Here is a 21,898-nt window from a genome sequence, read left to right on the forward strand (position 1 = left end):
TAGTTGAGCCGTGTGATGAAAATTCTTACTTTCAGTCGACATACATCTTGTCTTGATGATTGGCATATAAATGAGCAATTCAAATCGTTTCTTGAATTAAGCAATCTCTAGTCTAAATAATCAGAACAGCAAGAAATATACTGAACTGGAAAATGAGTAATACTTCTGACCCTTGGTGGATGCAATGGGACCCTGATACGGTCACTATTCATGATGATGATGTGAGTGACGCCTGGAAGACTTGTGTGTTGCAAGGTGTCTATTTCGGTGAAAACGAATACAATGGTTGGATGGGTGCTCGTATTTCCTCCATCTTTGTTATCTTGGTTTTGAGTACTTGCTGTACCCTGTACCCTGTTGTAGCCAAGAGAGTCAAATGGTTGAAGATTAACAAATGGTTTTATTCTTTTGCTCGTAACTTCGGTATTGGTGTTATTATTGCTACTGCATTCATCCATCTATTGGACCCAGCATATGCAGAAATTGGTGGTTTGAGTTGTGTTGGTATGACCGGAAACTGGTCGATTTACGCTTGGTGTCCTGCCATCATGCTTCTTACCATCTTTCTCACTTTCCTAACTGACTTGTTCAGTGCTGTCTACGTGGAAAAAAAGTATGGTAAAACACACCAACATGATTTCGACGAGATCGAACAAACAATCGTTAGTCCAGCCGAACCTGTCCAAGATTTCGAAAGAAGTCAAGTGGAAGAAGACTGCGACCATGATCATCATTCCAACACAAAGGACAAGAAATCCATTGACACATTCACTGATTCCGATGTTGATTCAACTACCGCAGATATGTCCTTTAAGAGCGAGTTTGCAGCATTTTTGATTTTAGAATTTGGTGTGCTTTTCCACTCCGTTATGATCGGTTTGAACTTGGGTAGTGTTGGCGAGGAATTTAGTACCTTGTATCCAGTTCTAGTCTTCCACCAGTCCTTCGAAGGTTTGGGTATTGGGGCAAGATTGTCTGCTATCGATTTCCCCCAAAACAAACGTTGGTGGCCATATGCTCTGTGCCTTGCTTACGGTTTGACTACCCCAATCTGTGTTGCCATCGGTCTAGGTGTTCGTACAACTTACAACGGCGAATCTTACGTTGTAAACGTCGTTTCCGGTGTTCTTGACGCTATCTCAGCAGGTGTTCTAATTTACACTGGTTTAGTCGAAATGTTGGCCAGAGATTATCTATTCAACCCTCACAGAACAAAGGATTTGAGACTTTTGTCTTTCAACGTCATGAGTATGCTATGGGGTGCAGGTCTTATGGCATTGCTAGGAAAGTGGGCTTAAGTCAACTATCCTTGGCATCTTAGAGTTCTAGAATTTCCAGTTGCTAAAGTGGAACGCCTGTGTAGATGGGATCGAAGAAACTGAACAGAGCATAGGTATCTTTCAACGAGAAGCAATTGTAACTTGAGGTACTTTGAGTGTGAATGCATTGGAACTCTCAAGCTGACTTGAGTGTTCTTTATGCATCGACTGTATACTAATCAATGTTTCTAATAAATATTTTTAATAAAAGACAAGAATTAAAACTGAGAATATTTCATTCAGTAGGGTTGTAGATTTTGTGAAATGAACTTTGAAATGCAGTCAAGATCTTTATATAAGTGAAGTGGTTTTAGGACAGGCCACCAACTGGGTTTGCCTATGATGAACTATTCCAGTTGCATACCATCAAATTATTATTAGTCTTGGTAAGATTGATATGCCGTAAAACCAAAATTCAATGACATCAATTCTGCTACAAGAATTTTTAAGTCATGGTAGTTTAGCGGCTTCGGTATGGATGATAGGTTGACTTTAAATTCAGCCGTTGATCGTGGTTCGTTTGCAAATCGTAAAAACTAGATCAATCTTCTCAAACTCAAGCGATATACTCAGCATCCTCAAGACATCTCAAACTACTCAGACCAGCATATGCATGTGCAAAATCTTCCAATAAAATAGCAATTAAGTGTACAGATTAGCCAGTTGTCAAGCTCGAGGCTGCATGAGCTCGCGAGGTAGATCCTACATAGGAAACAGTAAACTGTCGAGGAAATTTTCAGTGATTTCCAATGGAGACAAGGTGAGTAATTTGTGCTGGCCCCAAGAGACGATCTTAGGACCACTACCATTGCGTCATTCTGATCCCGTGTCTCATTCCTCACTGTCTGATTGTTATGCTAGCTTGTGACTCTACAGCCTGTCTTTAGCAACCCAGTTTCAGTTAAAGGTGGACCTGTCACATCACATTCTACTAGTAAATTATAAAAGGTTGGCAAGATGGACTTTGTAAAACCTCAAATACGTGTTTCATGAGTATACAGAGGTACAATGGCTTAACTAAAGACGCTCAGGATAGGGTAAAATGCTCAATCTAAACTATGAATATTCAGTGAATCACTTGAACCTATGTTTTGGTCACCTATGTTTTTGGTGATTGCTCGTCATAAGAAGACATCCTCAACTCTTTGGCCTGGTTCAGAGGCTTGTTACAATTGAGAAGGTCGTAAAACGCAAATCCAAATAGTCCATTCAGCTGAGCTACCACTAATGATAGTAAGTCCAGCCTAAGAGTCCACATTTCTCCAGGTATCTCTCGGACATTGTGTTGCTGGGAGCGATCATCTGCTCATTCGCCAAACTATAGTTTTGACATCTTTAAAGAGTTCGCCACTCTCCTAGCCCAAGAACAATGAGTTTGAATATTATCAGTTACAACTTGCTAGAACAACAGAGGCTTAATAACCATTACAGTTAACTGCAATACTCTAGGCATCGAAGGTATCTACGAGGACGTAAATGTTCATGAATTTTGCAAGATCTATTAACCTCATTGATTAAATGAGAGAAGGTTTCCTAAAATGATATTTGTCCAATAGAAACACATGTCTGCACTTGAAGAAGACATCATATTCTTTGAATGGCCAGCTATTTACCATTTTACCGAACTTGAATAGCGACTCGAAGAGAAGCACCTCAGCAGCATTCTTCCAATAACCGATGCACCTACAATCCGTGGAACGTTAGTTCTAGATAGCTGAATTGGCATTCGGTCCGCACCCGCTCCAAGGGCTATGAGCCATTCCGGCTTCTTGGCAGAAAGCAGAGGTGACTGAGCCCAATTCAGAATACTAACAGTTATAAGAGAGATAGCTGGACATTTCAGGACATTTCAATGCACGGCGGAGTGCAATCAAGTTGATTGAAAAATCTATATACTAGCCGGCCGGGCAGTGAGGCAGAAAAAAGGTACCTGAGATGCTCATCAAGGGCTGCAAAATATAGATGCAGAGAATCTGGGGGTCTTGGACTGGAAGCTTTTTTGGGTTCCATTAGAGCTCTAGAAATGCATAAAAGGACCGCTTTAATTGCAGAAAAGTGCCCTGTCAATGTCTTGGTTTGCGTTTTGGTAGGTCTCGCTTTCCAATAGAGTAAACTTTCGCAATGTCCGACATTGAAAATAATAGACCAAAAACTGATCATTCAAGCTCTGATAATCTTACTAGAGTAGGGGACTATGACCCTATAGGAGCCAGGTCAGATAGACCGCCTTTGGATCAACGTGAATCAAAGAAGTCTGGTTATGGTTTATTTCCTTATAGACCTAGGTACCCAAAGCTTCGTGTAGGTTCAGAAACCATCAGAGGTCATTGTGTGGCAGCCTTTGGTGAGTTCTGCGGGACCTTTATGTTCTTGTGGTGTGCCTATGTGATTGCGAATATTGCCAATCACGATGTCTCGTTGGAGGCAACGGCTGACGGATCACACCCTGGTCAATTGATTATGATTGCCCTAGGTTTTGGTTTTTCTGTTATGTTTTCTGTCTGGTGTTTTTCCGGTGTCTCTGGTGGTGCTTTGAACCCTGCAGTGTCCTTGAGTTTGGCACTGTCAAGGGCTATCAAGCCAACTAGATGTCTTGTTCACTGGATCGCCCAGATGTTGGACGGTATGGCTGCTGGCGGTGCTGCACACGCTATGACTCCAGGGGGAGTTCGCTTTGCAAATAGTTTGGGTTTAGGATGTTCCAGAAGTCGTGGTTTGTTCATAGAGATGTTTGAAACAACAATCTTGTGTTTTACTGTTCTAATGACTGCCATTGAATCGAAAGACGGATCTTTCATGGCTGCTTTGCCCATCGGTATCTCGCTTTTTATCTCACACTTGGCTTGTACTGCTTACACAGGGACAGGTGTTAATCCTGCCAGGTCCTTCGGCGCCGCATTGGCTGCTAAATCTTTCCCAACCTACTTTTGGATTTACTGGATTGGTCCTCTTCTGGGTGCTATCTTGGCCTCAGCTATCTGGCAAGCACTACAATGGCTAAATTATGCCGATGTTGTTGCTCTGGAAAAAAAAGCCAAGGAGGAGGTATTAGCTTAAGAACTCTTGGACATTGTACACTCATTATAATACGAGGACGAAATTTCGAAGTAATTAATACTATCAATGCCACTGCTGCCTGCTAATTAATAAATATTACTTACTTATAATATTATCCTAAGTTGTGCTTTCACTTTTGCATAGCAGTAGTTACTATATTCTAACAAATTTATACTGCATGTCTTCCCCACACCGTGGAAGGCATCACATGAAGGCAGGGGATCTTGTAAACTTCGAACGAGACAGCCGTTTAATTCTATGCATGAAACGTTCCCTTGAGATCATCTCAAGAAAAGACGGCTAGCCCAGTTGAGTGATAAAAGAATTTACCACCAATAGTCGAAACTCTTAAAAGAAGAGCGGTTATGACCAAAAGGCTTTCTTGCTAATCTTAGCCGTTATATACCTCGTTATGATTATCGTAAATCTAAGAACATAATTTCAATTACATGATTGTTGGGTTCCCGAAACTTGATTCCATGACATACACCAATCATTCACAGCACGATGACGCAGTTCACATATTTATTACCTAAGGTGAGTCTATCCTTTGACTCAAATGAGAAATCATCAGACTTTTACGCTTTCGCATCGTAGTATCTGAACTACACAGTAAGAGAACAACGCTTCTGGCAGTGAGGAAACTTGTGAGGAGATCTCCTTAAGACTCCTGAGGGTAAGTAATCAACTTTCCGTGGTGGTTGTATTATTTAGCAATTGGCCCTAATACAATCGACTGTAATGCGCCAGCGACAATATGGTTGAAATGCAATAGGCGGAATGCAATCCTTACAACGTCTTACTCCAGCCGCTTGTATATGATCAACAAACAAAACTCTTCTTCGTTGCACTAGGTTGGAGCTCGGGTCGAGTATTAATTACAGTTTTCTATGTGCTAAGGTTGATCATTCTTCAAGAATAAGCCTTTCTTGCTTCATTTGGAGCGATTTATTCAATCAGAGTAACTCTAAGGTATGAATAATACCGCTGATTGAAAACTTTCCATTATATAGTTTGAAGATCAAAAATATTCATACAAGGGATACATCCAGTTCAGAGGTGTCACACGGTTTTGCATGTTTAGCCGTTGTCTATCTCTCTTTCAGGGCTTAATAAAAATGTATCATTATTTAGTAGGAACTCGATTTGTCAAGGATACCTGATTTTGGGTTAGCTCATTTTTTGTCAGAGAAAGATTCAAATCTCGAAGAGCAATTGTTGCCAATTTTTAAGTTTCTTACTATTCAGTAAAATGCCTTCTATGGAAATATATACAATCCCTCCCAAAGATCAATCTTCTGATCTAAGCGTAGTCACTAAAAAAAAAAATTCATTCGTATCGTCTCGAAATGCATTGATTTTCATATATTAAAATCTAATCTATAATTTGGAACCAACTCAAGCGTTAAAGTCATGTAGTTCTGTTGTAGGCTTGTTATATGATTCCAGATCACGCATGTTGGTGGTAGGTTTTTGATATGACTCCAGGCCATTATCACCAGCAATAGGCTTTCGGTAAGATTCAAAGCTAGGTCTCCCGGCTTTATCAAGTCCTCTATGTCCCCTATCATCTTCAAAAGTTTGGGACAACTCTTGTGCAAATTTACTTTTGTCTCTAATCTCTGGACCTTTCCAGTAAAAGATATAGATAGGAATTGTGCACAAAATTGCCAAACAACCTAATAAGGTACTGGCCCATTGGTAATGAAACTTTCCTCCAATGTTATCATAAAGTGGATTCGCATACATTGCGGCTATACCACTCAAAACATCACGCGCCAAACCATTACCACCTGTAGCAGAAGAAGCATAAGGGCCATAAGCTGCAACCATATAATCGATTGTTGCCATGTAGATACTGTAGTTTGCAATACCGATTAGAGCGGCAAAAATTGCAGGTGCTATCCAAGGTGTGTAAGCAGGTCCCATCGACGTCCATGCAAAACCGAACAAGCCAATTGCCAACCAAGGTACTAAGTATAATAACAGTAGTAACCTACGTTCAGGGCCTCTAGGACTATTGGCGATTTTCTCAACGTCCCTTTTCTGGTAAAAGACATCGACGACGTGGAATACGTAGGCTAAGAGGTAACCGATTAACACTGCAATGAAGATAAGACCTTGAGCGGTTATTGAAAATCCCCATTGCATGAAAATAGGTCCAAACGATTGATTGCAAATAAAGATCAAATGATCAGCGAAACCTGATAAAAGGGAGCAGAATAAGACAATCGGTTCGCAGACGAACATATGGAAAGGTCTCACCCATGTGGTAAACACATGGTGGAAATCCATTTTCTTATCCTCACCGGGACCATAGATAGTTGGATCTTCACCACTCTCACGACGACGCTTAGCTTCTCTATCAACCAGCACAGATGATCTGGTCTCTGGTACAATAAAGAAATGCAAAATTTGAGCCACACCATTAAAGATCAGCTGTATCCAAAAATTCCAATGCCACGAAAGATGTTCCTGCATTAAACCACCGAAGATGGGACCAATGACAGAACCGCACACAGAGGATAAAACAATAAACGCAACGGCATAACCGTGATCTATAGGATCGAACATATCGGCCACGACACCCAACGTCACAGAACCTCCTGCCAATGACATACCACCTAAGAATCTTGCCACAATAATCGTACCGAAATTTGGAGCCAGCCCACCAAGAATTTGCCAAATGTTAGAGAAAAGCAAACTCAGTTGCATCACTCTCCATCTTCCGTATTCTTCACTCCAAGGGGCCCATAGTTCACAACCAAAACCATATGACACCAGGAAGATCATTTGACTTGTATTAGCAGCCTGCGTGCTAACTCCGAACTCCTTCGCTATCAGAGGGATAGCGTGCGGATACGCACTAGCGTTAAAATTCATCGACAACTGAGTGATAAAAATAATCGTTAAAATAGTCCATTTCTTTCTAGTAGAAAACGAATATCCCAGCTTATCATAGCATTCGTATTCCCGTAAAATACGGCGTGGATCCTCTGAACTGCCACGAGAATTGGTCTCCCGCTGCTTTTCACGATTTTGAATATTTTCAATGAACTCTTGATCGAGTTTGGATGCAGTATCTGAAATTTCACCCATTATCAGAAATTTCACCCATTATCAGAAATATCAGTTAGCTTTATTAGTTTTTTTTGTTTTTGTTATCTCTCTTACTTCTTAACTTTTCGATTAGAGCCAGGAATGCAAATAATACAGCTGCGACCATTGCTAAATAGTAGATGCTTTAATACTCATTTTTCTTTCCGTAAGTTTTTTATATGTTTCTCGAGAACACTACGTAATAAGGAGAAATCCCTCTAGCGGCGTGCCTATGATCCTCGAGACCGGTACATCTACGGTATTTTCTCCGTAGCGAGGGGCTTACAGCGCCAAGTTTATCGTCACCTCCAGCAACGCGGGGCCGGCGTGAAAAAAAATGCCCCACGCTCGTCATAGTGGTCGAGCCAGAACTGGCCGCTGTGCTTAAGCTATCACCAATTGGCAGCACACAATTGCTATATCGTATATACCGTATATGCAATGACGAAAATTTTTCGTGACCGTTTGTCGGCCAGTTTCTCTGGTGCTTGTAGAATAAGTTGCATGACAACTTGAAGATCTCAGATCCCCGCCCTTCTACTTTACCGGCCCTGACAATAATGTGATGATCGAGGAATGAGGTATTTGCAACTGGCAGAATTTATCATAAATTGTTGAAATATATATTTGCAGGCTAGGGTGATTAGACCTTCACAGTGGCCATCTTTGGACCAAATGGTTCGTAATGGACGGTATCACTCTTATGGTTCAAAGTTGCAAAATGCCCTATCATGGCTTGCATAAAGTCTAGAGAACCACAGATATAGACGTCGGCGTGACCTGGTACACGTTCTTGTAAGAATTTGTCATCTATACGTGGTTGAGTGGCAGTGTGAACGATGACCTTCTTAACATCTTTACCCATTTTCAAAAGTTCATCGACGTGGCCCTTGAAAGCTTGTCTAGGCTCATCATAAGCAGATTGGATCCAATAAATAGGTCTGTTTGGGTTTTTCAGCAGTTGTTCTTCGAACATAGCAAGCACTGGAGTAACACCGACACCTGCAGATAGCAAAACCAATGGGACTTCATTTTGATGGATTAACTTTGGTTCCAATTGGAAATCACCAGCCGGAGCACTTAGGAACACCTCATCACCAACTTCAACATCCTTGTGTAAATATTCAGAAACTAAACCAATTGGCTTGTCTTTTGTTTGCTCGAGCTTGACGGCGAATCTCAAACCATTTTCAGCAGTGGAGGAACAAATGGAGTAATGACGTAAGGCATCGTATTCGTTGTTGTGTCTAGATGGGTGAGTCTTTACGGTGATGTATTGACCAGCATTAATAGGAACGTTTGCCAAATCAATGCCAGAAGAAGCCTGTGGCTTCACAGTAAATTCAACAATGTCACTTGCTACTTTATCTTTAGCCACCACTTCAAATGGTTTCCAACTTGCCCAAGCAGCTTCTTTGTACATCTTCTTTTCAACTGAGATAAATACATCAGCGATAGCACCATAAGCTTCGGCCCAAGCATCGATAATTGCTGGGGTAGCAGCCGAACCCAGCACTTCCTTAATAGCCTTCAGTAAATTTTGACCAACGATTGGATAATGTTCGGGCATAATTTGTAGAGCTCTGTGCTTATGACCAATTTGTTCAACATGGGGAAGGATAGCAGACAAGTCATCGATGTGCTTAGCAGCAGCCAAGACAGTGGTAGCCAAAGCGGTTGGTTGAGCACCTTTAGCCTGGTTGACTCTATTGAAATAGTTCAATAGTTCCTTATTATCACGCAACATGTTACCGTAGAAAGTTTTGGTAATAACACCACCATTTTGTTCCAGTACAGGAACCGTTTGCTTGACGATAGTACGAGTTTGTTCAGACAACATCTAATATTAGTTATTAGTATGATGAAGTATCACAAGAACAAGAAAAAGAAAATAGAACTACAATACTACGATCTTTTAGGTTCAATCGGCCTTCTCATTTTATACTTCGTTCGAGCAAGTAGAGATCTATTAATGTGATATTGAAGTATCTAGTTCCTCCGGATATCGTACCATTATTCTTCATGTTAACAATTAAGCTACAATGCATAGAGGAGAGTGACATACGACTTTACAAAATGGGGTTCTTAATAATTTGTGTCAACCTGATTGGTCAAAGTCAGTCGATGAGTCGTTTATTGGCAGTGGATTGGCTTGGCATTGCGAAGCGGCTAAGTATGACAAATACAGCGAACGTTCTCGACCGATAATTGCGAGACGACATTTAATTCAACCAATCAGAGACGACAATGTTAGTTAGGTCCGAAGAGGGCTTTAGCTTAGGGTTGAAGCAAGCTAGTAGGGCTGTATGAGACTGGCTAGGGTTTGTACGCACTAAGTTCGAATTAAACCCATCACCTCGAGTAATTAAGAATCGTAAGATTACACTAGTAACTCTTCGTTACTTGCGCATAAAACACTAATATCTATTCAAGGAAAAGCTCTATTGACTACTTTGGTCACTTAAGCTCGTGAAATCTTCTCCCCCTGAGCTAATTTTTTTCACTTTAAAATAAACCAAAACCTCTTTCAACTTTGTATCATATCTCTTGCTCTTGTTTTACCATATCTTTTGATATGTCTTCGATCTACCCTTTTATTGTCGTCCGAATCTTTTAAATCATCGGTATTTGAGATCGCTCGCCAAACCTTGAGACTATGAATCAAGAGCACTAGTCAGATCAACTAAATGATAAATTTACAGTATTATTATAATCAGATTGACTACGATTAGACTCAGCCATAGACCGAGAACGGAATAAAAATCAGGGGACAAAATACAAACCTGACAACTCAAATGTGTCAGATTATTGACACAACCTATGATCGTTCATTGTAATTTATCGTGTCCAAGAACTTTATTCGCTGCTTGGCCTAAACCCCAATTCTAGGCTTCTGTTGCTACCTAATGAATATAAAACAGGGCCATCAAGCTTTAGTTGCATTGAACATACCCCTATCCATTAATAGGTGACGTTTCAATTTGACTCAAGAGTAAGCTATAACACATTCCGTTATTGATCACATAAGCGATGTACACTATCGCTTGCTCGTAAGGTCGCTGGACAGCGCACAATGGTGTCAGTTTGTCAACCGCCTTTCGAAAAGATGCTGAAAGCCAATTCCAAATTCTCATGGATAGCCGAACACCTCGAAACACATACTAAATGCAAGAATAAAATACCGAGCAATATTGTCAGCTGGACAACTAATAAAGATGCCATGTCCTGTGAGACGCCACCTCGATTTACATTTACACACTTTGCCAAGCGTTTCGAACCACAGCACCCGAGAACCACAATGTTCACTAGGATAGGAATGCGCCAAGTCTTCTGAAAGGCTGCATGCACTCAATTTGATGCGAAGAGAGCACTGGTTTACTGTGCATTTATGGTCAGCGTACGGCACCAAAAGGCTCTTTTTTTCAAGTGTCGCCTATAGGTTCATACGCCGCACTTTTCAATGTCTCGCGGTGTCGACACTGCCAAGAAGCCACTACTATTCGATGCAATTTTTACCTTGGCAGATCTGCATCGGTTAAAGTTTAAGACACATCGAATGACCCGAATAATTAGCGAGATTGAATGATATATATAATGCGCTCAAAACTTAGCAATGAATTTGTGCTAATTGAAGGTACTGATCTAGATTGAGTTAGGCGAAAAACGATGAGTGTGACACCAAAAACGCTCGCTACGGAGTTGTTTATAGATCCTTGGAAAAGACTCAAGTATGGGTTTCTGCCGGTAAGGAGAGTGGTTGATGAAGACTTCTCATCTAATAGTAATTTTGGAGATGAAGGTTTAGCTTTAGAATCAGAAGCCAAAATAGACGAAGTTGAAGAATCTGATATCGAGTACAGAGACGAGGCCAACCGTCGTTGGTGGAATTTCTTCAATGAAGGAGAGTACAGAAGAAATAAGAAAGTCGAGACAAAAAATCCTTGGTACTCATGGTTCAACGGCAGCACTTCCGCTCAAGAAAAGAAACTGATCCTGAAACTAGACGTTTTGCTGGCATTTTATTCCTGCATGGCTTACTGGGTTAAGTATCTCGATACAGTGAACTTGAACAATGCATATGTTTCTGGTATGAAAGAGGAATTGGGTATGAAGGGCAATGACCTGGTTCACACTCAAAATATGTTCTCGATTGGGAATATTATTTTTCAATTACCTTTCTTATTCGTACTGAATAAAGTACCGCTCAACTACCTTCTGCCAGCTTTGGATCTTGCTTGGTCATTATTGACAGTAGGTGAAGCCTACGTCAAGACCACCGGTGGCATCAAGGCTCTGCGGTTTTTCATTGGTGCATTCGAGGCACCTTCCTACTTGGCCTACCAATACCTTTTCGGTTGCTTTTACAAACACGATGAAATGGTCAGGCGTTCTGCATTCTATTATTTTGGTCAGTATATTGGTACACTGTCATCTGGTGGTATTCAATCTGCTGTTTATTCGAGTATGAACGGAAGGAACGGGCTCGCAGGCTGGAGGTGGAACTTTATCATTGATGCGATAATTTCCGTGATTGTGGGTATCATTGGGTTTTATGCTTTACCGGGAGATCCTTACAATTGTTACTCCATATTTCTGACCGATGACGAAATAAGGTTAGCCAGAAAGCGGTTGAAGCAAAACAATACTGATGGAAACAACTTCCATAAAAAAGCTTTTAGTTGGAAGGTATGGAAGCGTGTTATTTTTGATTGGAAAGTCTGGGTTCTTTCGATATGGAATATATTTTGTTGGTGTAACAGTAACGCTGGTACAGGTTGTTACATCCTATGGCTGAAATCGCTCCAACGTTACGCGATCCCCAAAGTTAATCAACTCTCTATGATTACCCCCGGGGTCGGGCTGGTTTATCTGACAGTCACGGCATTAATAGCAGACAAACTACATTCTCGTTTGAGTGCGATTATTTTCACACAGGTTTTTAACATTATAGGAAATGTTATATTGGCAGTTTGGAATGTTGAAGAGGGGGCTAAATGGTTTGGTTTCATTTTGCAATATATGGGATGGGCCATGGCACCGGTTCTCTATGGGTGGATGAACGATATTTGTCGCCGAGACTCGGATACAAGGGCAATAATCTTAGTGATCATGAATATTGCCGGCTCAGTGTTTAGTGTTTGGACCAGTGTGGTATTCTTTCCCACGACGCAGGCCCCTAGATATCTCAGGGGATACAGTTTTACAGCTGCCTGTGCTTTAGCACTCTCTATATGGACTTTTTTTGTGCTGTGGCTGTACAAGAAGGATGAGAGGAAGCATGCAAGTGACAATGGCATAGTCGTTTACAATTCCAAGATCGAGAATTTACCTTCCAAAGCTGGATCAGTTTCTTCCACAGAGGCGTTTGCTGTTACTGAGAACTCGTCTGATTTGAAGCGTTAAGCTTCTGCACTTTAATGTCGTCAGTACAGGATTCATTTTAGATCTATCAATCTCACATCTTCAGTAAGGAAAAAGATCTAGTGAGCAGCGAAATAGCTTCATATCGGTTGACTTGGTGGTCGAAACGGGACTTCTTTCAAATCTTATCGGTACTACATAAACAAGAAAGTTAGATTTGGTGGTCAGGACTAATATTGCTCACTTCAAGATATTTTGTGGAATCTTTGGAGTTGACATGTGATATTCGCTGACAATATGATTTCATTTTGCTACCCTTGAGAAGGCATAATGATCTGGTTGAACTAATTTTCATTTTACGCATATTCTTCCTTGTCAGACCCTTTAACGCAACAAAACAGCAACCGAGTCCGTAGATATTAAGTTTGGATTTGCGATGTCAATGCCTCATAGATTGGTGTTCTATAGGTTTATAGAAAGATAATCAATAAACATGTCATCTTGAAAAAATGGTTAACATAAGCGTTGATTTCAAGAAAGAAACTCGTTCCAGGATCTTTGTCATTTTCGAGGTCGATAAACTGTCTAACAATGATAATAAAGGTCTGCATTGTCTATCGTTGATAGTTGTATTATCTGGTATTTTAGCAAAATACCGTCTAAATGTTTATTGATTAATTATTCTATAAAAGTACAGAGCGTTGTAAAATAATAAATTGTATCAGAAAAGACAATTTGTCAAGGCTCCTCTTGTAGCCCTCAAAAAAAGTTCAAATTATTAAATATACTCGACCTACTGGGAAGGCGAATATCGAGTTGTTTAAAAGCGAATGTTCAGATTTGGAACTCAGCACGGCTCCGGATGTTGCAGCCTAACTGCTACGAGTATATCGAATGGCATCCTTACCAGACCTGATACTCCTCGAAATACTCGATAACAGACGACGGATTCTTTATAACCGCCTCGGCAGTTTTGTTTCTTATAGCATCAACAAAGGCAGGTGGACCGCAGCTCACAATTGCAGTTTTCCCAGGCTGCTTAACGCAGGCATTGATCACTTGCTCAACATCAGGCCTACCTTGATGAACTGTAGCGAACTCTAAATCTGGGATTGACTGGTCCGATGATGAAGCTTGTTCCCATCCTTCCTCAACAGAAGACGTCTTCTCTCCTGGTTCTTCAGTTTTATCGGTAGAGGCCACAGTGACCCTTATTGGGGAAGGTGGTTTAGTGTTGTAAAGATGAAGATCAACATTCAAGTTTTTCAACACTGTCAACTCCGGCATGTAAGCTTCGAGAGTATCGAATCCTTTGACGGCAGCTACTAATTGAACATTTGATTTGCCGCTTGCTGCTGAAGATTTGCCCAGATTGATAGCATGTGCAATCGGTCCTGGCCAACCACTACCACCCGTCAATAATAAGACGTTATCAAAGCGTTGGACTGGAGATGAGTGACCGTATGGCCCTTCAACAGCTACTCTCATTGAGGCCTTGCCATTATTGCGGGCTAGGTACTTCTTGAGTACTCTAGTGACACCTTTTTTCTCCTTGAAGATGATAACGAGCTCATCTTCCTTCGAGCAGGAGTCCATGACTGTGAATGGGTGGGATTGCCAGAAGCACAAAGGATGTAGGAAGGATAGAAAGACGTACTGCCCTGGTTTCGCTTTCCAAAATTTGGCGGATTTTGGTACGGTGACGCGGATCAAATCTTCACCGATCAACGTTATCTGCGCCTTGGGGAAGCCCAAGAAACAAAGTCTGACGATTCTGACAAGTCTGTCGACAACCCAAATGGCAATAGCAGCGTAGACCCACTCAATTCCGCTGATGGTCATGACGTGTTGCCAACAAGCGTAGAAGAAAAGGGCGCCCAAAACAATATGCATAAACAAAAATGTTTCATAGTAATGTCTTCTGAATGCCGCCACTGATGTTAACATCAAGCCAGCTGCCAGGATAGTTGCAGCGATACCAAACTTCCAGTATGTTCTAGTTTTCCTCCTTTTGTAAGTTTGGGAAAGCAAAGTATAGTTAGTATACGCGGCAGAATGAATTACTGCATCCAAAAACATCACTCTTCCTAACCACTTATGGAAAACAATGAAAGATGTATAATGTAGACCCGAAATCATTTCTAGGAAGTTGTTTCTTCCTGCGAAGAGCACGATCAATGGGAAATGGGCAAACGAGAGAACACCACTCCTGTCTGCGACAAACCGCGAGACCTGAATAGCATGGCTCTTGAAAATGACATTCAAGGGATCGTAAATGTAGTTGCATGACATAAACACAGTGTGCATGATGAGATATCCAGTGACAACTAAAGTTTCAAATCGCGTAGGAAGATAACCTGTAATAACTTTGAGGTAAGAAAATGGATCAGCATGCTTTTTGCCCAAAGTTGGGAGTATCAGATAACCTCTAATATAGTTCACAAGTTTTTGTTTGAATAGAACCTTTTGAAGCGGCGTGTACCGCACCAGACGAAAGGCTCCAGCAAGTAATAAGATCCCAAAGAAGTAAGCACAGATATATCCACCAAAGTAGTTACCACTGTCATAGTTGTAGTAGTACCCATAGTAAGCACGATAGTATTGTTTCCTTTTTTTGGTATCAAGCTGGACGGGATAGGTGATGTTAGCGCCTGAAGTGATTTGACTTTGCATGTATTTTGTACCATTGTTCAACGCATGGTAAAAATCGCTATCCGTCTTATTCAAAACTCTCGGTATATCACAGAACCGCCTTACCTGCTCAAACGACTTCTCCAAGATCTTTGTAGAATTTCCATTTTCTTGATTGTTTTGATAAATGCAGTACACAAATGATTCAAACGCTGGAGTGTACTCGCATGTGTAGTCAGAGAATCTATTCGCAAGGGTGTATTGCCATGGAAGTTTTCTCAACCCAACGTAACACGAATAGAGTGAAACTCTCTCCACCTTGTTGATTAGGTTGGTCTTATCTGGAACTCCCTTCTTTGCAGTGGCAACCTGCAGAAAGAATATGAAGTTTACCAGTGTTGCTAGTAGCCACATTTTATTTTTGATTGATTTACAGCGACATAAAAAGAAAACTTGCAATGGAGCAACAGATAGATCTCAAATCGATGCTTTTCCGACCTTTTATAGGTCCATTCCTCGTAAACTTCAATATCTTGGCATCAACGGTAACCGATGTTTCCAGAAGAAGCCAATCATCGGTAGCAAATCTTCAATGAGAAGTTGTTTCACCATCTACACCTAATTTGTCTCTTAGAAAACGTTAGAGTTCCTTTCTCGGCTGCCAAGTGGACATTGACTTTCCAGCTACAAAACTCAGCCGACAACCGTAGGGTCTCTTGAAAAAATGGGCGCAGTACCTGATAGCGGTCCTCTAAGAAAAAATGAAAAATGAAAATATTCAACAAAGGCTTTAGGAACTTGCAAGGTAGTCGCGATATGCTTCATCTTGCAGATTTTCTTTGTTTTGAGCACTTCTTTAGCCTTTTGCACCCTGTATGCTAGGGTCCTGCTCCCTGGGATAAAAATGTCGACAGTGAAAAAACTGTTTCAAGTTATGGACCGCTGACATTGCGCGCCCGATTTTTCAAGAACGATATCAATGGTCGTATCTTGCTTGAGTATCTAGCCCGATGAGGCTGACTATACCTCTAGTTGCTAGTATAAGCCCGCTACATTCACGAGTGACCTGCCAGTCTGGATGTCAACCAGTCGGACCAATTTAGCAAGAGCGTCCGATCTATTCTCAGGAATGCCAGCCTGCTTTCTTATGATCTTGTGTGAAAAGGGTTTCTAGTGATTGTTTTGTACCAATTTGGACGTGGTCGAAGTCTTGTGAGCTGGATATTTTGATTTGATTGGCGAGTGTGATACGTTAGGAAATCTGCCTAAATGCCAGGCTTATCATTTTCTGATAAATGCAAGCATGTTAAATTGGTAAAACATCATAAAGGCTAGGGATCACCGAAAGTCTGTCGCTCGTTCTAGGATATCAGTCCTTTCCAGCTGAATCCATTCTTCAGAATTAGTTGCATCTTCTTGAGACCTTACCGCTAGCAATACAGTATTAATAAGCTGTTCGTCTACTAGGTCTTCGTTTAGTAGGATGGAGAGGATCCACTCTCCTCCATTGAACTTTCCTCCTTCAGACATTCAAAAATGGCACTTCGAGAGAAACATTAGCATAAGGTTGATTCTCTCTGATCAGTAGGAGACATACTCAGATGTGTGAAGCAGATGTCTACTGAACTCGATGGCATTCGAATGTATAGAGTTATTTTTTCGTACCTTCATTGGTCTTTCGAGAAATTCAGGTGCAGCTTCAAAATGAACACGCGCGAGTCATGTAATTTAATAATAAGCATGTTACCTGTGATAATATTTGCACAAGCTCTTGCTCTCCTACAGATCTAAGAAATGCTCTACATTTGAGAGCCCTATATTGTTTTTCATTATATTTGACTAACAGCATATACGTGAATCTCTAATACTCTGAAATCATTACGCATTGGGCCCCTAGAAACCATCTAGTCCCATTTAAAGCAACAGTTAACGTCAATATACCCATTCATACCATTATCTTCTATTAGAATGAAGACATGTCATCTTCTTTCGTTTGCGAATTTCTCGTTTCCGAGACATTGACCACCTCTACTGAAACTTCATCACCACCAATATCTAAGGTCATATGGCGCAAGTCTACCAGACATAGCGCAGTCAGCAGAAAACCGAAGGCCCCAACGGCAACAGTGAAACATGAACATCTTTGAAATCCTCTAGAAATAATTCTGAAGCGTCGGGCCTGCCTCGGATCTCTTCGATGTTTCCTAGAACTGATGCCATTATTGAAAATGCTATCTCGATACCAAGCTGCCCAAAAGTTTGTGCAACACCTGACGCAATACCTTTTGCTTCATCGGGTGCTCTTCCGACAGCCAGCTGTTGTGCATAAGGATAAAAGATAGCTACTCCAAAACCGACAAGTACTTCAGCAGAGAAGAAAATCTTCCAAAAAACATCATACTTTACCGCACGTAATTGGGTGAGTATTATAGATCCTGAAAGTGCCAGGAAAAAACCCAACGTTACACCAAATTTCGGTCTCATTCTTGTTTTTTCAATCCCACACAAAAAGTTACCAATAATCATGCTTATGATCAGAGGTACTAATTTGACACCGGCCATCAATGGAGAATCATTTTCCTTGTACTGAGAGTACTGATCAATGATATAAATGCTCGAAAATGGACAAGCGTTATTCATCGCAAATGCCAACACGATAGNGGTCATGAAATGAATATTCAGAGGAACCAGTAGTTGTACCTTTTCAAAATATTTCGTAGTGTCAATGCCAATTAACCTGATGCCATTGACTATCTTGAGATAAAAACAGTTCCAAGCAAAGAAACTAAGGAAAAGAATAATTCCTATAGCGAAAGTGACGTAGGCCTTGGCTTCCCTCCACGATTCACCACCTTCAGTCAGCCCAACGACAATCAGGATACTCCCGGTGATAAAAATTAATGATCCTATGAAATCCAATGAAGCAACTGTAGCAGTACTTTCCTTTACCTCTAATCCTTTTTCCTCATTCTTTTCGACATCACAAGTAAAGAAAAACGCCATAATACAAATTAGAGTCATAGCTGCGAACGTGAGATAAAAAATACCTTTGTAACCCANNAAAGCACCACCAATGATGAACCCAATACCTATCGTCGAACTAAAGCCACACGACACTATTGAAAAATACTCCTGCACTTGTTCCTTGGGTGACAGGATGGGAATCAAAGCATAACCGCACATTACCAGTCCCGCTGCGGCTATTCCCTGAAGTGCTCTCATCACTGCAAAAGCTTCAAAATTGGGCATAAGTCCACACAAAAGTGATAAAATAGCGAAGCAACCGCAGCTTACAGTGAAAAGCCTAGAATTCCCTACAATATCGCCAAGACGTCCCATAAAAGCAATGAACCCGGCGAACGTGACCGCATACGACGTAAGCGACCAAGAAGCCGTGGTATATGAAATGCTGTATTTCGTTGAAAGCTCATCGATTAAAGAAATCATACTCGAAACATTTATCAAATCGATCGAGCAACCCAAAAATATGAGAGCAACATTAACATTCAAATTTACGGTAGAAGTCTGACATTTTGTTCGTAATTTCAGTATAGCTTGAGGGAGCTTTTTGTCTTTAAACTGAACCATTGTTCCCTAAAGATTTATGCTGAAAAGAAACATGGTAACTTTGAGACCCATGATTTCAGCTGTGATTGTAGCCATCTTCTTTATACCACACAAGAAAACTCTAATCGTGGCATTGCGAGTTCTTTAATGTTCTCAGTCTTAGTCTCGCAAGACCTGAGTTTCGGTGTTACCCACTTCACGAGCTTAACTGTGCGAAAACCAGCTCGGACTCGAGGGACACTGTTCGGACATCGCGCAAGTGAACAAAATTCGGTCGTTGAGGTTCGAGAACTGCAAACTCATCTCGTAGTTAAATCGCGGGTTGTGTCGTACTTGAGCGTCGGTTGTGAATTAAACTATTCCACGCAGCTAGCTTAATAGTTCAGGCAACTTCGGTGTGTCTCCGGTACGCTCTTCGGACTTAAACAGCTTGTCGAAGTGAGGATCCTTACCAACAAGCAGTTGCTAGTGCAGCAAATTTCTCCTAGTCTACTCCGTTAGTTCTCGGCAGTGATTGTCGCAATTTTATCAGTTGGAAGTCTTCTGTTTAGTCATTTTCATTTTTCGCATCAAGAATTATCTTATCATTTAATGTCAGCGCAAGGTAAGCACAGTGATCATCTTTCAATCATTTCCTGCCGACAATGCCGACAGAGGAAAATAAAATGTGGGAGGCAATTTCCAGGTTGTGACAATTGTGTCAAGAGAAGTTATGAATGCAATTATCCAGATACACATCGAAAGACCAGTACAAAATTAGTGAAGAGCCGCAAACATGCGAACGCAAGATACTATGGTTTTAGATCTGTGAATAGATCACTCTTTGAGGCTGGAATGCCGTTTTGTAATGTCGATTTTGAATTAGAGGGCAAGTATGCATCGAGCTCAATGAAAAGATTTCTCAATTCTAAGGTGTACAAGAAATATATTGAAGAACCAAGTTATATATTGCAGGCCATGAAATTAGTGAAGAACAGTGCATCGTATTCCTTTTTTGAGCATATCGTTGATGTTAATGCTCTGGAGACGAGCTTGAAACTTAAGAAGGGAGGTGGCTTTCAAACATTACTGCTTCTGTATGCGGTGACCATCCTATCGGAAAGATTTTTTGATAGCCCACCAGATGTTCAAGACCTAATTGAAGAACTGCATCTTTTGCTTGATGACTGTCCGGATTGTCCTGAGAAAGTTTCGTCATACATACTTCTCGCAGACTATTATCACTGTAACTTCAAGATAGAAGCCGCCTGGAAGCGGATATATCTTGCGACTTCAATCGGTTATGCACTGGGTCTGCACGGCACTTCATCGAAGATCTGGGCTATGTTGATGTTTGAGGACTCGCTCCTATGTTCTATCCTTGGTCGTCCCAGTTCCATCAGCAAAATCAATCCAAAGCTTATTCACAACCTTTGCGATGGTTGGGGTGAAATAGCTTTGTTTTTAAGAGAGTTTAATGCTGTTCTTTTGGACTTGGAGTCAGAGCACAGTATCGAGAAAGTCATATGTCTAGAGTTGAAGTGTGACACTATTATTGAAAAGACGAGGAGTTCTTTGAATGACCGACATACACAATACGATCAAAAACTCAAGTTTTTGGACTATCTGAAACTTCTGATCATGGTATCAAGTCAGGTCAGGCTGTTGTTTCCCCTGTTCTCAAAGCATAGACTCATTAAGAGACGTTTGGACGAAAATTGCAGTGGTTTAGCAAACCTATTATGTGAACTTTCTCAATATTTAACAAACTCAGGATTGGCAACGAGAAATAATTTCTTCAATATACGTTCTCATTTTTTCCCTGCATATTGTTGTGTCTTTCAAGCATTCCTCTTTCAGTTTTTGTTCACTTCAAGTGAGCTCGTGAAGGTTTCTGACAAAGAGGAAGCATGCGCTGGACAAGTATCAATGCCGAGGGATCTGACAAATGTCAATTCAGCTGTATCTTCTTTGAGCACCACCGTTACACTTCTGAAGAACTTCGATTATGTTGCTGACAAGATAAATTTCTGTGGTTTCATGAGAGATGTATTCGAGTCCTTTAGAGCTCTTCTATGTCGAAAAACTGACGAAAAGCTACTGGCTCCTCCTCCGCATATATACCCTCCTGGTCTACCAACATACGATAAACCACCACCTCTTTGCGGTGATGTCTCCAGCGAAAGTCAGGATGTTCCATCGCCGTTTACTGAAGATATAGCGGACTGGATCACATCTTGCTTCTATGATGGTGTTCCATATTTACTTTCAGGAGACAAACCATATCAATAGTTGACAGACGATATGGCCGTGTTTTGAATGACTCAAGGGCTCAGTTGATTGGGAGCCTAGGAGTGAAGTCGACTAGAAATTGGACGAGTCAAATAACAGGATGGAAGCACGCGATTGACATCCAAACATTTTCAAATTCAGCATAAGTCAATACAGGCTGGACCAGAATCAAAGCAGATGCATAATCTTGGCAAAAGTTTCTGTTGAAGCTTAATTTTCGTGATATAGGGAAGCCCAATCTCCTGCTATTCAACAGGCGCAGTTATGGAAACTGCCTTGGCTGGTACCGCTTACGTCAAGGTAGTGGAGAGCGCAGTAAATCTCTTAGGTCAAGTTATTCCACTAATTGCGAGCCAACTTGACTTTATGGGAGGAGATTATCTGCCTTGCCACCTACACTTTCAATCCCGATGATGGCCATTGTGTCTGGAGCGTCAGCACCGCTCTGCATGTAAATATCGAATTTAGGCTCCTAATAGTCTTTCGAAGCAGTTCCAGGCTTAGTATTCTAAACTTTTAATGAGGAATCGTATCAAGGGAAAGCAGCATATGTTGTGGCAGAATACTAGGATGATAAAGATCTCATAATATTA

At 41.1% G+C, this 21,898-nt stretch overlaps 8 protein-coding genes across 8 annotated transcripts; 4 read left to right on the top strand and 4 right to left on the bottom strand.

Moving 5' to 3' along the window:
- Window positions 1-152: 152 nt before the first annotated feature.
- On the top strand, window positions 153-1,298 carry ZRT1 (high-affinity Zn(2+) transporter ZRT1; the record flags this gene model as incomplete). The annotated part of the gene is made up of 1 exon (XM_003681402.1): window positions 153-1,298. One exon carries the CDS (start codon window positions 153-155, stop codon window positions 1,296-1,298), a length of 1,146 nt encoding a protein of 381 aa, XP_003681450.1.
- A 2,142-nt stretch (window positions 1,299-3,440) lies between these two features.
- On the top strand, window positions 3,441-4,376 carry TDEL0D06560 (aquaporin family protein; the record flags this gene model as incomplete). The annotated part of the gene is made up of 1 exon (XM_003681403.1): window positions 3,441-4,376. One exon carries the CDS (start codon window positions 3,441-3,443, stop codon window positions 4,374-4,376), a length of 936 nt encoding a protein of 311 aa, XP_003681451.1.
- Window positions 4,377-5,774: 1,398 nt separating this feature from the next.
- TDEL0D06570 (uncharacterized protein) lies at window positions 5,775-7,475 on the bottom strand (the record flags this gene model as incomplete). The annotated part of the gene is made up of 1 exon (XM_003681404.1): window positions 5,775-7,475. One exon carries the CDS (start codon window positions 7,473-7,475, stop codon window positions 5,775-5,777), a length of 1,701 nt encoding a protein of 566 aa, XP_003681452.1.
- A 643-nt stretch (window positions 7,476-8,118) lies between these two features.
- Window positions 8,119-9,315, bottom strand: YHB1 (flavohemoglobin; the record flags this gene model as incomplete). Its single annotated transcript, XM_003681405.1, has 1 exon — window positions 8,119-9,315. The coding sequence occupies one exon, from the start codon at window positions 9,313-9,315 to the stop codon at window positions 8,119-8,121; it is 1,197 nt and encodes a 398-aa protein (XP_003681453.1).
- A 1,826-nt stretch (window positions 9,316-11,141) lies between these two features.
- On the top strand, window positions 11,142-12,878 carry SEO1 (putative permease SEO1; the record flags this gene model as incomplete). The annotated part of the gene is made up of 1 exon (XM_003681406.1): window positions 11,142-12,878. The coding sequence occupies one exon, from the start codon at window positions 11,142-11,144 to the stop codon at window positions 12,876-12,878; it is 1,737 nt and encodes a 578-aa protein (XP_003681454.1).
- An 861-nt stretch (window positions 12,879-13,739) lies between these two features.
- On the bottom strand, window positions 13,740-15,881 carry FRE4 (ferric-chelate reductase; the record flags this gene model as incomplete). Its single annotated transcript, XM_003681407.1, has 1 exon — window positions 13,740-15,881. The coding sequence occupies one exon, from the start codon at window positions 15,879-15,881 to the stop codon at window positions 13,740-13,742; it is 2,142 nt and encodes a 713-aa protein (XP_003681455.1).
- A 1,680-nt stretch (window positions 15,882-17,561) lies between these two features.
- Window positions 17,562-19,055, bottom strand: TDEL0D06610 (uncharacterized protein; the record flags this gene model as incomplete). Its single annotated transcript, XM_003681408.1, has 1 exon — window positions 17,562-19,055. One exon carries the CDS (start codon window positions 19,053-19,055, stop codon window positions 17,562-17,564), a length of 1,494 nt encoding a protein of 497 aa, XP_003681456.1.
- Window positions 19,056-19,625: 570 nt separating this feature from the next.
- TDEL0D06620 (Zn(II)2Cys6 transcription factor) lies at window positions 19,626-21,305 on the top strand (the record flags this gene model as incomplete). Its single annotated transcript, XM_003681409.1, has 1 exon — window positions 19,626-21,305. The coding sequence occupies one exon, from the start codon at window positions 19,626-19,628 to the stop codon at window positions 21,303-21,305; it is 1,680 nt and encodes a 559-aa protein (XP_003681457.1).
- Between the last annotated feature and the right edge of the window lie 593 nt (window positions 21,306-21,898).

This window comes from Torulaspora delbrueckii, chromosome 4 (genome assembly GCF_000243375.1).
Source record: "Torulaspora delbrueckii CBS 1146 chromosome 4, complete genome".
In the NCBI taxonomy this organism is placed as follows: Eukaryota; Fungi; Ascomycota; class Saccharomycetes; order Saccharomycetales; family Saccharomycetaceae; genus Torulaspora; species Torulaspora delbrueckii.